The sequence below is a fragment of the Strigops habroptila genome, chromosome 2 (genome assembly GCF_004027225.2).
Source record: "Strigops habroptila isolate Jane chromosome 2, bStrHab1.2.pri, whole genome shotgun sequence".
Classification (NCBI taxonomy): domain Eukaryota; kingdom Metazoa; phylum Chordata; class Aves; order Psittaciformes; family Psittacidae; genus Strigops; species Strigops habroptila.
In genome coordinates, this window is record NC_044278.2 from 98,938,067 (window position 1) to 98,959,718 (window position 21,652).

A 21,652-nucleotide genomic window follows, 5' to 3' on the forward strand; every position below is an offset into this window, starting at 1 on the left:
TTAATCATGTCACGTAGCTTTGTAATTTGATGTACAGGTAAAGTTGGTGAGGAATTTGTTCACAGAGCACAGGCAAACCTGAGAGGGATTGGTGGCAGTGAGGGTTGTCTCCAATAAATTAGGGACCTACAATCTGTTCTATTGTTTATTTCTGTTCCACTTTTGTTTATGAAAGTGACTTACACTGAGCTATTTTTTGCTGTTTTAAAGGAGCATGCTCATAGCCCCCATCAGTTTTTTTCTTCTAAACCTATATAAAGTCTGCTTATTATCCCTTACAATTAGTTTCAAAAATCAGTTTTTAAAAAATAAGCAGAAATTTCAACTTGATTTTGCAGAATACGTACTGTGTATGTGGCAGTTCTTCAAATGTAACATGCATTTACTTCCAGCGTGTTAGCAGACCTCATGACATAGGGAAGCATTTTTACGTTGATACAAATAGTGCAATTTACTGTTACACAAAGTATGCATGATAGTATGTACACCTGAATTGATATCCTCTAGCCATGCTGATGATGCTCTCCTGTAGTGCCTCTTGCCCTGTAGTTACTATAGAGATGGAAGATGCTTCAGTAGGACCTAATCGTTACCTCCAATTTACAGATAGCTTCTCCTCTTATTTTCCAAGGGCAGAATATTCTTTGACTACCCAAGAGTGAAAATCAGGAGATGAACAGGAAGCAGAGAGAAAACACAGTGGGAATAAGGGAGTTGAGGCAGCGGATATTAATGGGTAAAAGAATGTGAGTGAGAGAGTGGTGGCAGGAGAAAGTGAACTGAAGGAAAAAATCACAGAATTGCAGAACGGTTGAGGCTGGGACCTCTGGAGGTCACCTAGTCCACCCCCCTGCTCAGGTAGGGTCACCTGCAGCAGGCTGTCCAGGCCGATGGCTTTTAAATATCTCTGAGGCTGGAGACTCCACAGCCTCCCTGGGCAACCTGTGCCAGTGCTCGATCACCCTCACATTAAAATCTGTTTCCTGATGTTCAGAAAAAATGAGAGAAAATGTGAAGAACAAATTTCACGCTATGAGCACTAGCTTTGGTGATTGCTCATAGCTGTAAGAAAAGCTAAGTTTATGCATCTGAAATGTCAGTAAGGGAAAAAGGCTTTCTCCTGGGTAGAAACAACCAATTTCTCACCCTTAAAAATAGAAGTCATTAGTTCTGCAATGAAAGCTCCCTTCAGGGTGTAGGAGAGTTTATTTATGATCTTTTTTCCCCTTTATTTCTCCATTTATGTGCTATTTTCCCCTTAAGTCTGTCTGGGTATATGAAGCCGAGTATGAAGCCGTGTGTCTCTTTGCTAGAGAGTGCAAAAACAGTAGCTGAGCGCACCGCGGCGGGTGCTGGGTGCTGAGAGGAGCGGGCCTTGGCAGCGCCGAGCTCCGCGGCGCCGCAGCTCCCCCGTGTGTGCAAGCGGGAGGCGGCAGCGGCGCCGAGGATGGGGGGGCTCCGCTGAGTTCTAGCCTCGCGGGTGCGGTACCTCCGTGCGCCTGCGTCTGCTGCGTGTCGGGTTAACCCCAGCCGGCACTAAGTACCACGGAGCCGCTCGCTCACCCCCGCCTTCCCCACGGTGGGATGAAGAGGAGAATAGGAAAAAGGTAAAACCTGTGGGTTGAGATAAGAGCAGTTTAATAATTGAAATAAAATACAATATAATATTAATAACGAAAAAGGATTTTTTTTTTTTTTTTTTTAATTTGAGAGAGAGATAAAACTAAAAAAACCCCAGCAAACCAAACAGACAGCAGTGATGCACAACACAATTGCTCACCACCTGCTGGCTGATACCCAGCCCGACCCAAGCAGCGATTGATCCCTTCTGGCCAACTCCCCCCAGTTTATATACTAGGCATGATGTGCTGTGGTATGGAATACACCTTTGGCAAGTTTGGGTTAGGTGTCCTGTCTCTGCTTCTTCCCGGCTTCTTGTGCCACTCCTTGCTGGCAGAGCATGAGACTGAAAAGTCCTTGGTTGTAGTAAGCGTTACTTACCAACAACTAAAAACATCGGTGTGTTATCAGCATCATTCTCAGACTAAAGCCAAAACACAGCACTGCACCAGCTACTAGGAAGAAAATTAACTAAACCCCAGCTGAAACCAAGGCACTGAGCGTGTCATCAACAGGCATCCCTGCTTTTCAATAGACATTCACATTTACTAACACTCACTTTAAACATTAAATAAACTCAATTAAAATCATGATAAACTAAGCTAGTTCATCACATGCTGTGGAGCTTGAGTATGCAGAGGGTTTGAAGCCTGCGCTGGGTAAGTAAAATTGAATTAAGACCTGTGGAGCCACTTCAGATGGACAGAAAACTATTTAGCCTCATTTAGAAGCAGTATTCATTTTTCTGAATATTCCTGGCTGGTTAGGAGGTTCTTTCTGGTTCTTTTTCAAGATTGAATTAATTCTGAAGTGGTCACTATGAACTCAGTAAGTCAGACAGTAATCTTTTCACAGGAAATATTTTAAAAGATGCCTCAGATAGTAACTCAGAACTTTATGTTCTTCTGAACCTTCAAGTTGGTTGAGTTGTGCCATCCCAAACAGTGAGTGGGTTTTCTCCTCTCATATTTTTCCATCAACTTTTGAGTCACTTGAAAGAAATTAATGCATTACTTCTGTGATCAAGTTTCTGTTTGCATAGAAACATAGTCTGAAGGATTTTTAGATATATTTTATGAATCTATTAGTGGTCTTTTCTGTTGCTGTGCCTCCATTTTGTCCCTCTCCTGCACTAATTTGCAGGTTTAGCAAATTTTGAGACAATTAGGGATGCCAAGTAAATATATTTATGAAGGTTATTAACTAGTAAGACTGGTTTTTACTGACACTCAAAGCTACTGCACCTGTCAGCGCTGAGACGCCTCTTGAAGGTAATTCAAAACACAAGTTTTGCTCCTGCTTGGAACCACATTTCTTTAAATCTATCTCTTTCCATGGAAGAACTTTCAGTTCGTAAAGTTAACTTTTGTGAATACATTCCCTCTGTGAATAGCACAAACGCAATTTATTATAACTTAGTTTTAAACAAATGCAAATACCTACACTACGCCCAAATCAAAGACTGATAAAACACCTTTCTGCGTCCTACCACTGGCCTTACACAGATGCTTCACTGGTGGTGCTAAACTCTCTGGCTCCTACTGAGAGCTTATTCCAGGTCCTTGTAACTTATTTCTGTACCAAATTACTACTCTTAAGTAGACAAAAGGCATTTTGTATGCTTTCAGGTTCATTTTTATTACGAGAAGGGAAAATGCCCTTCTTGTAATAAACATGCCCACAGCCTCTTGGCTTATGCAAAGAAGGATGATAATAAAGGCTAATCATCTTGAACAAAAGGTAAAGTACCTCTATAAAACTGCAAAGAGATGGAAAGAAGTATCTTTGGGGATTGAAAGAGTTAATGGTTTTAAATGATGGGGAAAGTTCATTTATAGGTGTATGTTTGAGGTTTTTTGGCTGAGTCTGCTATAAATTTGCTAGAAAATTGTAATTATGCAATTAATCCAAAACAAATGCATCTCAGAGATGTTTCTGCCTAACACACATTAAGAAGAGTAACTATGCAGAGTGCCCTTGAACAGTTCTGCGCTTGACAGTACTCTGCAAAGCATGAGTGTGAAACTCTGATTTTTCTGTCATCATGTTCCCCTTGTTCAGGTTTTCCTTTAAGCAATAAAAAGACTTAAACTTTGGATTCCAATATCAAGCTGTTACTATGGTATCTCTTAAGAAAGAAAAGCATCTCATATTTTTTCTGAAGTGTTACCTGCACTTGCTAAAAGTAATTAACTACACTTCCAAACTAATGAAGCCAGTCAGAGTAACTGGAGCCTTGCCATTAATATAAGTGAGAGTGTTTATCCCCTGTCACGTACCTAATGTTTGTGAATATCATTCAAGGAGTCCTTGAATAGTCCCAGGACTAAGACTGGTTCATAATTACTTCCATCGCCATCAGAGTGTATCACCATCTGTGGGCTGTGTAGTAGGTTCCTTCTTGCTGCTTTTATCTGACTTGATAATTTTTTTTAATGTGGCACAAATGACCTGACCCAGCTTTGACATTTGATGTATCCACAGATCCATCTTTGCTTTCACGTGGTTAAGATGCTTATCTTTTTCCCCTCTTTGCTTCTGAGCTGACAACCCAGTTCTTTCACTTGCTCAGTTAATAAAAACCCACCAGCCAAACCTCCATAACAAACAAAACAAGAGAGATTCAGGCTATGAAGTTTCACAGACATGCCTAAACTTAGGAGAGAGAACCAGTTTGGACAAACCTTCATCTGTGGTGGTTTGGGTTTGTTGTTTTTTTTCTTATAGGCCAGACGCTTTCTGCTTCATTATGTTGGCAGTTGCAAATTGTATCCTGGGATCTTTAGATCTGTTGAGACTGATGCACATGGGATGTGTAGAGAAATGTCTACAGATCTAACTCGGTTTCGTGAGTTGTTCCAGATGCAAACACTGAGCTTGGGTGCAGTGTGGAGGTCAGCTGTCCTCTTGGGGATCTGGCCCTTGGTGCTGCAGAAATACATCAGTGAGTGAAAAGAAAATTCAGAAACACAGCAGGGCATTATCACAGGTATAATCGCTTGTGGTGCAAATTTCCTTTCACAACATGTTGCTGTTTTCTGTTGTATCTTTCTCTCTTGAACTTATCTGTGCCTAGCAGCCTCCTGAATCACAAATGTGCTAAAATCTCCTGCACTTTGTAGCCTGACTTCTTTCATCTTTATGTATCACATCATTCCCTAAAAGATGTAGGATTTCAGAAGCAAAGGATTTTTAACTGAAGGCTATTACATTTGAGTTCATGATAGTAAAATTAGAACATAAGCGATACAAGTTGAAAGATTGTGAAGTTGTGTAAGGAACAGCCAAAATGCCTCATGGTTTTCTGGGCTTCTGGGCTTCCAGTTCAACAAGTTATTTGGGGCTGCAGTGTCTGAGCACAGAGTGGTTCATCTTTTTTATTTCATTTGGATTTTGAGTCAGTTCTTCTTCAAATGTGTTTTAATAGCATATCATTTCCAAGCGCATCTGGCAAATATTTTCAGTACAACTGTTGCACGTAAGCGACGCTGCACTGCCAGCAGAGACGTGCATCTGCATCAGGGTGTCAGTTTGATATATCTTATTATGTCAAAAAGAATCAAAACACTTCCAAATCCCTTTGGCACTTAATATGTCTCCACATGTTTCCTCTAAGCCATGCTACAGCTTAAAATAGGTCACCCTAAAGGTGCACAGATGAGGATGAACTTTCTAGTAATTAAGCATGAGTGCAACGCTCTTCGCTTGTGGAGTCTATAAATATGCAGCTGTCGGGTCAGTGATGAATGTGAGATGGTTGTATGGCAGCCAATAATTTTCCTTTAGATGTTCTTAGGAACAAGTATATCTTAATGATATTGGTATCGGTATATTCTAATAATTTTAATCTTAACAACTCTGAGTATCTATTAGTAAAAAAATACCTCCTTTCACAGTTTACAGCTGAGATTAAGATTGCAGTTTAAATTATTTAAAAAAAAAGTTTTCTAGCAAAAGAGAATGTATTTTGAAGGAATTTTTTCTATGTCCTTGTGCTAGAACTTCCTGATGTGCTTGAAAAAGCTCCTCTTCACTTTCCATTGTGGTGTTAATTTATTCTGTGTTTTGCTGGCCTGGATTTAGCTGAAGTTTTATCTGACTGTATCTTTTTGTTTAGCTACCTCTTACTAGGTTTCTTTTTAATTCCCAAATCTTTGCATAGTCGCTTGTGACTATCAGTGCTTCTTGTAAAATCCTTTTTCCAAGTGTCAATCTGAGTTTTTTGATTACTTACTTTGATGCCATCTCTAATCCTGATGGTTCACATCATACTCATTGATTGGTAAATTCTGCTAATTTTTTACTTGCTAGATTTACTAATGTCCCAGAATTTGCTGTACTGAGAAACTCACAAGCAATAGTCTGCATTCCAGTAAGAAACATTTACATGGAAAGCAATTTCCACATTCAGCATGGTTCAGAAATTGTAACAGTTGTAGCCAGCCTGCTAACACTGTTCTGACTGAAGTGTCTCTTCCACAAAGCTGAGATTAAAATTCCATATTTTTGTCATTATTGCTTGTGTCTGCTCTTTCTTTATCCTTAAGCTTCTGAACTCTTTCACAATGTAAATTTTTGTTAGTTATATTCTCTCTGCATGTTTCCTATCTTTGCTGCTCGGTCCTAAGGAACCAAACCTAGTGAGAACGGTTTTCCAGTTACCAGAATCCTGCTACAGATTACACATGGAGACCCTGTTTGTGTTGCTTAGTAATTTTTCTGAAGGACACAGTCTTTGTTAATGGAAATGCCTTGAATTTATACCAGTTACTAGCAAGACAAATTCTCTGATTAATTTCCCGAGAAATACTCTTGGGGAAGTATATAATTTGAACAGTGGCTTTGCTAGATGGATACTTATACACTAATATTAATGTTTATTTAACATGCTCTCTATCCATCTTGTTAACATCTGTTGTATTAATGGAAACTATTGCCAAATAGTTTCAAGAGTGATGGTGATGAGATGGCGTGCATCTGAATGTTGGTTTGGATTGGACTTTAGATTTATTGTCCCTGTTCTGCACTTAGAAGGAAGGGAATCTCTCAATTTTCACTTTTCTTGAACATAAAGAGCTTTAATAGTTGAATCATTTGATCTGGATATTGAAAGGATTACTATTATTGTTCAGCCCAACTGACCCTCTGGAATTTGAGGTAGGTGTTCAGCTCTTCGAGGTTTTGCATTTTCTGCTATTTTATTGCCCTTATCGTTACATGAAATGCTACATTATCAGCATACGCGTGTTGGTTTTGTACTGGTTCCAGCTGCAGTGTGCAATGACTTGTTGAAACCTTGACATCTGTTTTCCCTTTTCCTCCTTTTTTTAGAAGTCAACCATGTCGCTCTTTTTCAGTGTTGCATGCTGAGCCTTAACTTAGCATGTGTAGCTAGCAAAAAAGCATCATACATCTCAGTTATGTTCTGGACAGTATATGATGGAATGCTGTCCTGCATGCTCTTTATTAATGGTTATGCCTGAAAGAAATGCAGTGTACAGCATTATCGTCAGAGTCCACCATCAGTCAGTAAGCTAACATGAGATCACTGTGTCATGGCTATTAAGGCGATGCCTGCATTGTAGCACTGGGATTTTGGAATTAAAATGCTTTCAAAGAAGGAAAAATAAGTCTCCTATCTCTAAACGTATTTGGGTAGCTATATGTTATTGCACAGTCCATTTGCTGTTTGAATCACTAGCTAAATCTGGTTCTACTACAGGCACAAGGTGCGATAAATTTGGTTCAGATGTTAATCACTCTTACAAATTCCATGTTTCTGCCTGCTTCTGCAGTGCACGCTCTCTCTCACAAGAACAAGAAAGCCAGAAATATTCCTGCATTTGACAAAGACATACTATGAGACAGGTTGCTCTGAATCCAAAGACCAACCAGACAAAAGGGATTCTTTGTTTCTAGGGGGCTTTTCAAAAACTGCCACCTTGAATGCCACCACTGATGACATGCTAGTCTCTTAATTTGGATGCTTTGATAATGGTGTGTAGACTATAACTTTGACCTTTTGGTGTCTCAGCCAGTGATGTATATACTGCAATTTCTGTTAGAGACAGATTTGCAGTATCTAAAGCAAAATTACAAATCGAAGATTTCCATTTGGATTTGGATCCAGACAACTAGTAAATTTTATTCAGACAATTCCCAGATAAATGGTGTCTCCTGCAGTCTCAAAGGGAAGACTGTATGATCTTCTGGTGTCTCAAAAAAGCAATTGCAGCTTGCTGCCACAATTCCCATCAGGGAAGGTAGAGAGCAGCATCTTGCCAGCCACACAGATCAGGACCCAGTTTATAGCTTCCTGCTGAGCAGAACTTCACAAAAATAAGCAGACTTCTGGAAAAATACATAGTGGATCGTGGTGAAAAATGAATCAAGGACTCATACATACCTTATAGAATGTGTTTGATGAATCTCTTCATTGAAAATAGAAACAAGTGTTGCATACTTTCAGGTAAAATGATGAGAGTGTCTTTGGCTGAAAAATTGTATGAATTTGAGGAGAAAGTGCAATCAGGCGACTTTACTGATCTGCAAGAATTTGGAAAAAAAAAGGATTTTGAGAAAAATTGATTATGTGCACCTTATTTTTTAAATTTATGAATGAAATCCAAGTTTGCGAGATTTGGGGGGGAAATACATTAAAACTACTTCAGAAATAGCAGACCCACTAATTGTCTTATGAGGAAATGGGACAACATAATGCATTTATTAAACACAGCAAGTGTGACTGAGTACAATGTTTAATTTCCTCTAGCACTAGAAGCTTACCTGAAAAATATTTTTATCTGTACTTTAAAAAGACATTTCCTTTTTACCTCCAAACCTGTAATTATAATTTCCAGAAATTGGTGCCTGACTACATTTTCCTCTTGGATGAATTCATTTCATCTAGCTGGTCTCTGCCCCCTCATTTACCTACTCTAAGCAACTAGAAGGATAGGATTAAATCATCAGCTAAAATTTGTCATGAAATGTGAACAATGAAAATTCATGATTGATTGTTCTTGCTTATTTTAGAAACTTTACACACAGACATGAGAATCTAGTCCAGTGCTCTGCTATTGACTGCAAACATAACAAAGTTGTGGATTTTAATTTTTTAATATATCTGGCATAGTATTCTAAAAAGTAATATTATCAAAACCAATTAAAAAACCCCAGCATTTTCACCTGTAACATGATTGATGATCCAAAAGCCACGTGGGTTTTCTACTGCATGGCCTTCAAATTGTAGGTTTTTCATTTGTAAGAGGTTTTGTCATACAAAGGTTTTCTCCAGCCAGTGAACTCTCAAGTGTTACTGCTTTTTGAAGAAGACACTGACAAGTACTAAAGATAGTTGAAGAAGGCTCTGAAACCAGCAGCTTTTGTTTGATTTCAGTTTCAGGAGTGCAATGATTTGAGTGGCAAATAAGTAAAAGTCCATCTTGATAAAGAGGATATTAGCCATACTACTGTAAGTGGATGAACAAGCTTCCTTAGGATTTCTCACTCATTAGATCATGAGCTATGCTCAATTTTTCTATTCCTGAGTATTTAACAGTAGAATTCAGTAATAACCACAAAATGAATAACTCACAGGGGTATGGTACTGCATTCATCTTTTTCAGCAAAACACAACTTGTATAACTGCATAAATTGTTTCCCTTGTACATACATTCTGAAATTCAGATACATTTCAAGAGAAGTCCACAGAGTTGGGTGAGATAGTATCATGGTTTTCCTGGTAATAACTTGCAAATGTTTTTGTTTCACTTGCCTAGTCTTTGAAACTGTTTTAGTACCTCTGACAAGGCTTTACTCAAGCACCTAAATATAATAAAAAAAAGTGTATTCTACTTAGTGATCAGAAATTAGGGTAATGTTAATTTTCTGGTTTTTAGGATTATCTAAGTATGCTATTTACTCTTAAAATAGTTGCCACCTGTTAGGGCAGAACTACAGGAGGGCTGCTGGAGTCCGCATTTTGTATGTTTGACCACTGAATGGTAGCGTTGTATTGCAGCTGATAAAGGAAAATACATCAATATGGCAGAGAAAAAAAATTAATCCAAATGTAGTTGAACTCTCATATCAAAGTCCCACTGGCATATTAATTACATCTTCTGCTGTTAAATCAGCCATTCTCTCAATGTTTGATCATTCTGAAAAAGCATCCTCTGTTTAACAGTAATTTATTTTAAATGTGTGAGGAGTTTTTTCTTCTCTGTCCCTTTACAACTTCTGTTCTGCTGTTTGAATTGTCCATCACAAACATGTTGATCTGTTGTGCAATTGCTGTGGGATTAACAGAAGCATATTTTACAGTGAGTAGCAGGATTCAGTTTCCATCAATGCAAAAGAAGACTGTAATTGATGTGGCCAAGTGATTCATTATTTAGGAGAAATGTTTAGCTAGTGTATGTGTTCAGCTTTTATGAGCAATATTGTCTGGGCTCTGGGACTGCAAATTCATCTCCCTTTTAATTGTGGTGTAGGAATAAGCATTGTGTATTTGACAGGGAAAAAAAGGGCTTGGGGATGCACTGCTGACAGATGGACATCCTGCTTCTTAATTCAGTGGGACTTCTGAACCTGAAGGTTTGCTTTCCCATTTCTTTGCCAAAAATATTGCTTAGAGATTGCTGCAGTCCTTGAATTGCTCCTAAGTATGTCCTTCTGCTTACTTACCTGAATAAAGTAATTCAGCTTTACCTTTTGTATTATTAATAAAAATTTAAAATACTCAAATTTAATTATCAATTCCAATATAATGATAAACAATGTTATGAATAATATACAGTTATGTTTGAGATAGCACCTGTGGTGTTTACTTTCCCTGGGTGTGGGAGTATTTCTGGCTTATGCTGCAGCATACGGGTACCTGGCCAGCTGCTGCTTCCAGTAGGTGTTACTGAGATGCTGGGAGAAGAGAGCACCCCTCTATCCTTTCTCAGTATGGATACAAGAGGCAATAATAATGCCTGATACTGCTTTCTGTGTCACCCTTTGGCAGACAGTAGAGGACATACAGCTGCTTTATGCTCTAGCAGCCTCTTATCTGCCAAGAAAATGCTGTGGACCACCTATTGGACCACAAACAACAGGATACAGCTTTGATTCAGACTTGGAGCAAATGTATGTCTTTTTGTTGACTCTGTGGGGAGGTTGGATCAAGCATTACGTGGCTTGTTGGATGCAAGTCATTGCTTGTTTGTTAGTTTTTTATTTGCTAGACATTCTACAGTAGTTTAAGGAGTAGCCAATGCCACAAGTTTTGATTTCCCATCAAAAACATAGGGTATACCTGGCTGAAACACAAATTCTGATTTTGTAGGAAATGCCAATCAATAAAAATTTTGAAGCTCTATAAGAAGTAGAGTTAAAACTTACTATTCAGAGTTTTTTAACTATTCTTAGTCCTGGATGTTGCTTTGGAGTTGAGCAAATTATGGGACCTTGAGTATGAGTATCCATATAAAAAAGTATCAGTGTGATGTTCTTACTGTGATTTTCTCCTTGAACAGTTCATCTCATCTAATCTATTTAGATAGCAAAATCTCTGCAGCACATAAACCTTGGATTCTGACTAAATAGAGTTATTGGCATCTGTCAATAACTTGGGGAAGTGAAGTTTCCCAAAAGGTCAAGATGAGTCAGTTTGTGGATATGCAAAACCTTTGTTGAATCCCTATTGGCAACCTAATGATTATCAAATTTAAAGATAAAATGCATAAAATACGATGAAAAACTATTGCTTGCTATGTAAACCTTACCGATCCAGATTTCCTCAATCTAAGTTGTGTATGACAGTGACTCTCAAAACAGATATAGCAGAAATAAAAGAGGCTCTGAAGAAACTTTACTGACAGTTGTGATTTTCCGTAGATATCATGAATGTGCAACGCACTCCACTTTTGCAAGCATAAAAGCTCATGCTTCACTGGTCTTTGACCATTAGAGGACTGGGTGAAGCTAGTAAAGGCATCTGTTCACCTCACATCTGGTAACTGCAAGATCTGAAATACTCCCCTGAAATGCCTGCTAATAGCTGCTGTGGATGGACTGGAATGCTGCAGGGCAGGAGCTGTCTAGTTAAAGATGTATACTGAGTTAAGGTTTCAGTAATAGTAGCAAAGTATTTGAAACCCCCTTTATGCAGGCAAAGGGGCAAAGTAGTATCATAAATTTAGGATGCAAAGAGGAACACGCTAAGATTATGGACTTGGGAAGCCAGTAGTTTTACGGGTTATATTGTAGCCTCCTAAATTGGAAATATAGAAGGTATAGAGTTTTCTGATAACTGTAATCAATGACATAGTACAGAATAAGAGAAAGGAGCCAAAGACTAAGCCACTCCAGAAATTAAAGAGTGGTTTGAAACAGAAAAGAAATGTACTGATTGCAGTCTTTGCGAGCAGGAGAATAACTAAGTATGGTACTATGAAAAGTCTCCCAGAAGGGAGATTTCCACTGAAATTATGTGGCTCTGATAAATTGGAGTTATATTGAGGATGAGGAGAAAGCATTTCAGAAAGAGGCTTTTGTTGAATTTGCAAATACTATCCTTAGTGAATTCATGGAGAGATTGTAAAGCTCCACAACTTTATGCCTGTGGTGCTCTTTAGAGGGTGCTGAAGAGGAGGATGTGGGAGGAGAATTACATTGTGTTACAAGAGTGTTGTAGCCAGGGTAGAGTGAATAGAAAGAGTGTGCTCAAATAATTCATATGTAGGGGAGAAAATGGAGTCTGGTAGAAAAGGAAATGGGAGCTGCTTTTGGCAAGGTACATTGTTGTGGTGTGTGATGTAAAAAGCTGAGTTTAAAAGAGAACTAAAGTGAGAGGGCAGCAGTAGTGTTTTAAGTTAGAGGTGGCTGCAAAGAACAAGCATCAGTGCTGGTGACTTTTTGAAGTAAGAGGTGCAAAGGGAACTTAAATTTTAGTATACTGCAGGGTTTCAGTAGTGGAGTAGCGGGACAAAAGACGCAATGAGCCGGTTAGAAAACTGGAGGGCAGCAAGTTTACATTTGATACAGGAGATGCAAAAGAAGGTGAAAGGAGGAGATGCCCACTCTAGGCTTGATAATGCTGCCCCTACATTTTTCCTCTTTCCCATGTGAATGTGTATTATTTTGTTCCACACTAGCTAGTCAGTGCAATTGTGCGTTGGTGCAGCTGTGAAAGCAAGAAAACATTCGTGGAGGAGCAATTTTTGGATGTGGATAGGAGCTTCATTCTCACTGTTCTTATCCTGTCTGCCACAAAGCAATTCTTGATAGGAAGGTTTTGAACTGGCCATGTTAGTAGTTCCCATAGAGAAACCTTTCATTAAACAGTATTAGTGTTTCTCAGCATTGCATTCATGCATAAGGCTATGGGTTCCCTGTTGGGAAATATCCCCTGCTCTCCTCAAATTCAGTAACAAAAAAGCTTGTTTACTATATTAGTTTTAATCTGTCAAAAAAATTGGGTCTCAACTAATGTTTCAGGCCAGGGTATAGCAGTTTCAGTCTGTCAGAACTGCCAAGTTTCTATCATCTTTATCTGAACTTTAGAGGATTAATTTGAAAGTTTGTTTTTGGTTTTTTTTTTTTTTTAATGTCACAAATGAAACACATTCCTCAAGAAGGTGATGGCACAATTGCAAAACCTGAGATCTTAATTTAGATTGATTTTCTTGTAAGTGCGCTATCATTTAGTGCAACACGGAAAAAAAAAAAAGAAACAAAACCAAACAAACCAGAGGATATTAAGATTAGTGTATAAAGCATAGTGCAGAAAGGTTTTCTTGTCCTTATGAAAAGCCCTTGCTGACCAAGACAGAAATGTGTATTTTAACTGAGGAAAACAAATACTTCACTCCTAGTGATTTATTTGCCAGATGTTAGCTGGATAAAGATCATCAGCATATATGTACTCCCTCGACCGAGCAGTGTGTGGCACAGAATGGATGTTGATGAATACACAAATTGCAGAAGTAGACTGATGCTACATCTTCGACAGCTTAAAAAGTAGAGCAGCCTCTGTATTGGTGACAGAGGGAACAAACTGAAGAGCAGTCAGTCGTGAGCTGGTGCTGATGAACAGGTAGCTAAAGCAGAAGGTGTGTGTGGGGTGAAGCAGAACTCCCCTGGGTCTGAGGGTGCTGGCTTGCTTTCCCTTTCCACCTGTGAGGCAGCAGGAAGGCAAGTTATTTCTGCTGAATTTGAGTACAAAAATTCATGTTTCTATCTATGAAGTCATCTTGTGTTCATCTATTTTGGAGGGATTTCAGAGGCATTAATCTGCAATGTGGCCTCACAAGAAAGTTGGTAAAGACTAGCTTCAGCCAGCTGAACCCCTACAGTAACAGCTCTTCATTTACAGAAACCCCTACAGTAACATCTCCTCTGCATTTACAGAGGGCACTCTTGTAATGAGAATCTCATGATAAAATGCTCTTCACTGGAAAGCTCTCACAGCTTGGTGATGCAGTTGTCACCATGGAGATTTCACTCTTAACAGAAAAGAGCAAATTCATTGCCGATCAACTTCAGAAATGTGTAGCAGATACCTCCCAATGCCTTTGTCTAAGCCACCATCCAGAATTTGGATCAGAAACTGAAAGAGGAAGTACTTATATGCTGATCATAAATTATATTTTTTGTAGATGACTGCATCTCAAGAAGTGGCATGTGTGTAATGACAGATACATGTGAAAGTGCATGAATAAAAACCTCAGAGCCTGAGCCAACAGGAAGTGAATCAGACCAGCCTTAAACTTAAAGGAAATATTCAAATGTGATCTGTGAATTCCTGTTGAGGTCTAATTCCTTCCCATCAGAAAGGATATTTCTTGCTATTATTCCATAGTCCACACAGAATGGGGTCAGCTGAGGTTCCAAAAAAAAAGCCAAAACAACAAAACAAAACAAATTGTGATATCAAATTTATTTAGAAACTATGACTGTTTTTCTTTCCCCTTCCTGAAAGCCTTATTGATATGTTTGGATTTCTTGTTTCACAGCAATGACCTAATAAGCAATTATACCAGTGTGGAATGATTAATTTCTGATTTTACTGAAGCCGTGAAATCGTTCTGAATGAGTAATTTTTGGTTGTTTTGCTGGTCTTTCTGCTAAGGAAAGCTCTACATAGTAAGGAATATATTACAAAACTGAACAAAGCATTGGGAAAGCTAGTATGGAAAGCAGCCCTGTACTGGCTAGGAGATAAATATAGTAATGTAGAAGGTCTCTTCTGTTTCTGTAATTCTGCTAGGATTATGTAGTTAGTTTGTTAATACTTATACAAACAACTTGGACTTGGGGAAACTGGTGGATGAAAAGCTGGACACGAGCTGGCAATGTGTGCTTACAGCCTAGAAAGCCAACCACACCCTGGGCTGCATCAAAAGAAGTGTGGCCGGCAGGTCAAGAGGTGATTCTGCCCCCCTACTCCTCTCCTGTAAGACCCCATCTGGAGTCCTGCATCCAGCTCTGGGGCCCTCAGCACAGGAAAGACATGAACCAGTGGTCCAGAGGAGGGCCATGAGAATGATCAGAGGGGTGGAACACCTCTCCTATGAAGACAGGCTGAGAGAGTTGGGGTTGTCCAGCCTGGGGAAGAGAAGACTCCAGGAAGACCTTCTCTTCTATTCTGTGGGGCAGAGTTTTTGGTAGGGCCTTTTGCAATAGGATAAGGAGTAATGGTTTTAAACTAAGACTGGGTAGATTCAGACTAGATGTAAGGAAGAAATTTTTTATAAGGAGGGTGATGAGACACTGGAACAGATTGCCGAGGTAGGTGGTAGATGCCCAATCCCTGGAAAATTCAAGGTCCTGTTGGATGGGGTTCTGAGCAGCCTGATCTAGCTGAAGATGTCCCTACTCACTGCAGGAGGGGTTGGACTAGATGTCCTTTAATGGTCCCTTCCAACCTGAACTATTCTATGATTTTATGATTCTATGATTTATAAGCTCTTAAGAAAATCCATAGCTGTCATGAGACTACTTACTGAATTGGTAGATGGTAGTGAAGTCAGTTCAGGATCTAATCTGAGATGTTCCTCCATGAAGCAATAGACAAAGAGTGTGGAAACAGGTAAATAAGTACTGCAGTGGTGATGGTTAGATGGTTAGTTTGGTTAAGGAAAAAAATAGAAGGGAAACATCAATAAAGATCAATTTATATCTTAAAACAAGGAAAAGCTTTGTTTAATTGGAAAGATCAGTCAGGAGATAACAAACAGAAGTATAGTGAGCTCCTTCACTGTATGAAGAGCTAAAAAGACCTACCTAGGAATTAAACATTGAGGCTGAGCGAACTAAAATGGGAAATGAAAATGAAAAGCACTTCCATAATAAAACTCATAACACTTGACACAAAATTAATGAGTCAGAGTCCTAAAATCATGAGTCATTTAAACGCTGAGGTTTTTCCAAGGATAAATGGGGTGTTTTAATGTCTTCTTCACTGTGAGGGAAATGATAATCAAACTCAACATGGGATTGTTTCAGGTTCAAAAAGGCTGCTTTAAAATAGCTTTAAAACTTCCCAGCTAGCTGGCTACAGGATGAAGTCTGGAAGGCATTTGCCACTGACTCTGCTTGCCCCATCCTTTGGGCTGCTTATTTCCCACCAGCCCCCATTACCTCTCTGTTGCATTCAGTGTGCACTCCTGCCTCTCAGCCCACGTCTCCTCCTTTCTCTATGCCTCGTGTTTTCCTTTGTCATCCTTCATTTCTCTTTTTGTTTTCAGAAGAGCCCTGTACCCACTTACCATTTGAGTTCTCCTTGTATCCTTCTGCATCTTTTTTGTTTTACTACCTCATTTCTTTGTCCTTACTTTTCTTTCCAGCCCCCTAACAGTGTAGTGCCTTAGGGCACCCCAGCTTGAGGTTTTATCAATGTTCACCCAAAACTGCTTTCAGCTTTGAGCCTAATTAGGTTGTTGTTATTGAAAGAAGACAAACACACAGACAAACACAGACAAACGCACCGCCCTCCTCCTTTTCCATCCAAAAACCCAGCGTTATGAAAATTGTAACAAAAATGTAAGAGTTTTAGTAATCCTGATGGTGATAGTGTACTGTGCTGGACCTGTGAGCTATTCCTGAATGCAGAGGAAAATCTGAGTTTCTGATTACTTTTTATTTAAAAATTTCAGAGTTGATACTAACTTGGTATGTGATCAACTTTAAAACAATAGGAAAGTATTTGATTTGCTGTGACTGACACATGCAAATAATTTTGTTCTGGATTTTTGTGTGTTTTAAAACGTGAACTCAAAAAGTCCCTGATACCACTATAGCCAGAATAAAGCAATTACAAAAGGTGATTTAATCTCTAGCTTTCATTTCATGCTTTTAGAGAAAGGATTGATTCAGTCCCTCTCTCCATCCCTCCCTCCCACTTCTCCCTCTCCGTCTTTGCCTGTGGCCCTCCCCTCTCTTTTCCCTCTGTTCCCCCTTCCCTCTCTCCCTCTCTCTGCACTTCCTCCTCACTGCTACCAACTGGTCTTTCTTCCTTGTGGTGAGAAAATAAAACCAAGTAATGGCTCTACAAGCTGCTATTCTTACTGTGTCGTCATCTGTGCTCCAAAACATAAAGCATAATTTCTCACATCTTCTGTAGATGCAAGAAAAAAGGGTCTCCATAACAAAGTTAACAACTTCAAAGAGGTAAATATTAAGAGCTTAAGTGTTTCAGATCAGTCAAGAGAAAACTAAAGGCTCCACAATACTTAGGAGATTTCTCATTGGTTCCAGATACTTGCATGTTTAAAAAAAGAGAGAAAAGTGAAAAATTTTAAGGTGCTTATAGTGTCTGTGCAATGGTGAAAAGCCAGTCCTTGTGGCTGGACTGGAAGCCCAGTTTGCTGCTCTGCTCCCTGTTCTCCTTGGGCAGTTCAACTGCTCTGCTTCCTGCTCCCCCAGCAGTATGGGTGCCTGGTCCCACTGGGTCTCTATGTCCCCTCGGCTCTTCTAGTGAAAGCACCACAGCAACTAGGGAGATATGAAATAATCTGGAGTTCTTCCTAGGCAGACATCTGCGTTTCCCACTGGAAGGGCATCTGGAATCTTAAGTTGTTTGCTAGGACAAGGATTTGTGAGGGATCCAGATTTCAGCCTGTACAACTTGTTCAGGTGAGTTTAGGCATGCCAAATTCTTCTGCCTCTCCTCTGTTTTGCATTGGGTATGTACAGGTCAGCTAGTCTTTTTATGTGACTTTTGTATAGCCTGAAGCCTGTACTAGTGATCAATTTTCTTTGCTGCTGCTTGTCATCTTTCTCACCATGGATGCAAAGGATTGTAATGCCTGATCTTCCTGGCCTCCGGTATCGTTACTGTTATTTATTCAGTACCCTACAGAGCATAAGAGAGACACCATTAACTTTAAATATCACTTCTTTGCCAGAAGGTTTTTTGTTTACAAGTGTCGCAGTATATTTAGTACCAGGTGTGTGGTAGAAAATATTTATGTTTTCAGTTTAGTTTTACTCTAAGGTATATGTTTGACTGCTGCTGTATAAACTTTGTTTTCACCATTGTGAGATATGTCCTGGTAGATTATGGAAGATAAAAACTTATTTGTGAAAAAGAAGGAGAGAAGATATATTCCATGACTTATAAATAGTAAAAATGTTAAAGGAAGGCTTTTGTAATTTGCTATATTAAAAATTTACTAATTTTAAAGCTGACAACGTGCAACAGAGCACACTGGCCTCTTTTAAGCACTGGCACAGTCTGCTGGTACAGGTGATATAAATCTTTGATCTTCTAAACCATAACTTTTGAGGAGCTGTGTTCTCCAGAAGTGAAAATCCGTAATAAAAAGCAGGTCCTGTTGCTTAGCTGATAACTGAGTGTGAAGAGAAAGTGCTTGCAGATTTCCCTCTAAAAAAGCCTGGAAGGGAGTGCTGTGTCTTTGTTAGATGCCTGCTGGGAAGGACCGTCAGTGTAACCTCTGAGGATTACGAGCCGCGGAGTGGGGCGGGCTAGGGATGCTGAGACAGAGAGAATGGAAAATGCAGACAGCAGAGGACATCTCAAGGCTTCCAGCAAATAATATAAAAAGATACTGAAAGCCTGAAGAGAAGATATTCTGCAGGGGGATGGGTTTCGAGGGAACTTATGCTCTTGCTAGAAGCTTTCTAGGAGCTAGAATTTTAATTCCCAAATTATTAAAATCTCAGGAGGCAAGAAAAACAGTAAGAAGTGTATGCAGTTTTATATGCAGAGTAGGAAACTGAGAGCATGGAGAAAAGAAGCAAACAGGAGAACGCTTTAAATTATAAGCATAAAGTTTAATAAAAGGACATCTACGTACAAATTGTGTTCTGTTGTGCTAATCCTGTTTTCTTTCTTATTTGCATATAAATTGCACTGATTAAACCTGAGATGCTTAAATATTGGCATAGTTGAGCCTGGTTAGGTGTTGCTACCTCCATTTTAATGTCTTGTTTAGGCTTGAATGAAACTCTCTTAACTGGGCAGAGCCAAGCATTTTTGCGTTTTATTAAATCCGTACAATTTTTTAATTCAAATAGGAATTTAATTTTTATTCATGCTTGTTGTCAAAATAGCTCAACTTGATGCCTAAGGTCGCTTCCTATTCATTCAGTTCTAATACTCTGCTTAGTATAAACACAAATGGAAAGGTTATCATTCCTCAGAAGAGTGTCAAACTTGGGAGGCAAACAGGAAATTACAGGATTTTTAATGTCATTCTGCAAATTAGTAGCTTTGTACATGCTGTGGGAGATGTGGCAATTTCAGAGGAACTTGACTGAAGGGAAGAGATGTTTGAAGCTTGGTGGGAGTATGGGGTGGGAAGATAGGCAGGATATGTCTTGCAGATAAAAAAATGGATGGGAAGTAAACGAGTTTGTATAAAGGTTGCTGAAACACTAATAGAACATAAACTGAGTAGGAACGTGGTAAAAACCTCCATCAAATATTTACATTTCTGCTGTTGGTGTTAAGGTACTGTCTGATGTTAAGATGACAGTGGTGATAGGAATAGGGCTGTGGTGGACATAAATTTAAAATTATCTGCGTTGCTTAAGGAAAGGATATCTTGGGGAGTACCTTTGTCTCTTTGGGGTTATTTACTTCATCTAGTTGTTCTTCTCTTGATTTCCTGTTTTTTTCATTTGCTCTTGTTCTACCTTTAAAATAGTTTTAATGATAAACTTTATTCTGCAAGCAAGTCGCGACATCTACCACAATTTTTCTTCCTCGAAATTTTTCCAGTATAGAGGCTTGTAACTGTTGTAGATGACAAAGCCTTTCAGCATGTTTCTGGGAAGCATGTTATGAATTTTATAACCTCTAGATACCAGTCAGTGCAGCTTGGGGGGTGCATGCTTTTATGCCAAAGTCTGGCAAAATCTCATTAGCTAATTTTTTCACTTGTGTTTTTGTATGCTTTAAGAGCTGACTTTCCCTCCCCCAGCTTTTTATGAGGGGGTGGTCTGGCTCAGCTAAACTGTTCACAACTATGTTGTTAATTTTTGGAGATTCTTAAATGCTTTGCTTTCCTATCTGTAGACTTGAAATTTATTTGTGAAATTATCCTGTTCAAACATTTGTGCACTATTTAATTACAAAACATTGTGTAAAAATAAGCAAATACAACCTTCTAAAATGCTCTTGTAGATGTGAAGCAGGAACAGAGTTTACCAAGTGTCTTTGGTTTTTTTTAAAGTTTATCAGATATCTAATTTTTTTCTAAAATTTGTCATAAATGGATCTATAAGTCCCTCCAATTAAGTCAGGTTTGGGGAAAGTTACTGGTTTTTCTTTAAGAATCATAGTATGAAGTCATATGAAAGGAAATGTTAAACTGTTAAGTAGTGTCTTGTGAAATAAAAGCTGTTGTAAAGAAATCATAGAATCATAGAATTGTTTGGGTTGGAAGGCACCTTCAAAGGTCATCCAGTCCAAGCCCCCTGCAATGAGCAGGGACATCTTGAACTAAATCAGGTTTCTCACAGCCGCATCCAACCTAGCCTTGATGCACCAGGCATGGCGCATCTACAACCTCTCTGGGCAACCTGTGCAAGTGTCACAGCACCCTCCTTATATCTAGTCTGAATCTACCCTTTTTTAGTTTAAGACCATTAGCCCTTTTCCTAGCACCATAGGCCCTGCTAAAAAGTCTGTCTCCATCTTTCTTATATTCCCCTTTTAACTATTGAAAGGCTGCAAGAAGGTCTCCCTGTAAATCTCACGTGTGGACAATAATTCTATACCAGCATAATCCTGGCTATTCATATTTAGGAATAGAAAGGGATTATCCTTTTACTCAGTACTAGAAGTATTCCCAGCTCACCGGGTTGTTCATCTTGGCACCTTCGAAGAAACTTCGCATTGATTCTGCTGGCAAAGAGGAAGAGTGTGCTAGGGAGGCTCAGTTCACCCATATAATTTTCATTCCCAGTCAGGGAGATTTTGCTGCAACAACTATGTTTCATTCTGCATACACAGCTGTAACCTTGTTTCAGTGCACCAAAGGATAGAGATGTGGGCACAAAAGCAAATTAATTGTCCACTAACTACTGAATGGTGTACCATTACGTTGTGCATAAACAAAAAGCATTTACCTCATACCCCATTGATGCATCATGTAATAAATGTGACAGTTATGGCTTTCTGTCTTATCTCTCTCTTCCTGCGGTGTCCATAAAAGTGTTTCTCTCTTGTAACAGATGGTCAAGCCACAGCTTTGAAATTTATCTGGAGATGAAGCCCTGTTGATAGCATTAAAAGTGAAGAGTTTTCATGCAGATGGGGACAAGGAGGAATTTATTCTTGTTACAATTCTGGTGATGAGGTATTTCATACAATGTTTTCCTTCTTTTTTGCTTGCAGGTGATGTGCCTTCAGGATTTCTTTGGCGATGATGACATTTTTATTGCATGTGGACCAGAAAAGTTCCGTTACCAGGATGATTTCTTGCTGGATGAAAGTGGTAAGAAGATGTATTTTTAAAATGTTTACAACCAGCATATAGGGCATATTTCCATATCATGCTAATTAAGCCAAAAC

General features: G+C 39.1%; 1 protein-coding gene across 4 annotated transcripts in view; it reads left to right on the plus strand.

Moving 5' to 3' along the window:
• DCLK1 (doublecortin like kinase 1) overlaps window positions 1–21,652 on the plus strand; it is a 244,224-nt gene that overhangs the window by 104,799 nt on the left and 117,773 nt on the right. For all 4 annotated transcript variants that reach the window (XM_030476083.1, XM_030476084.1, XM_030476082.1 and 1 more), the window contains exon 4: window positions 21,476–21,575. In XM_030476083.1, coding sequence (XP_030331943.1) covers window positions 21,476–21,575 — 100 coding nt within the window. The remainder of the gene's footprint in view (window positions 1–21,475; window positions 21,576–21,652) is intronic.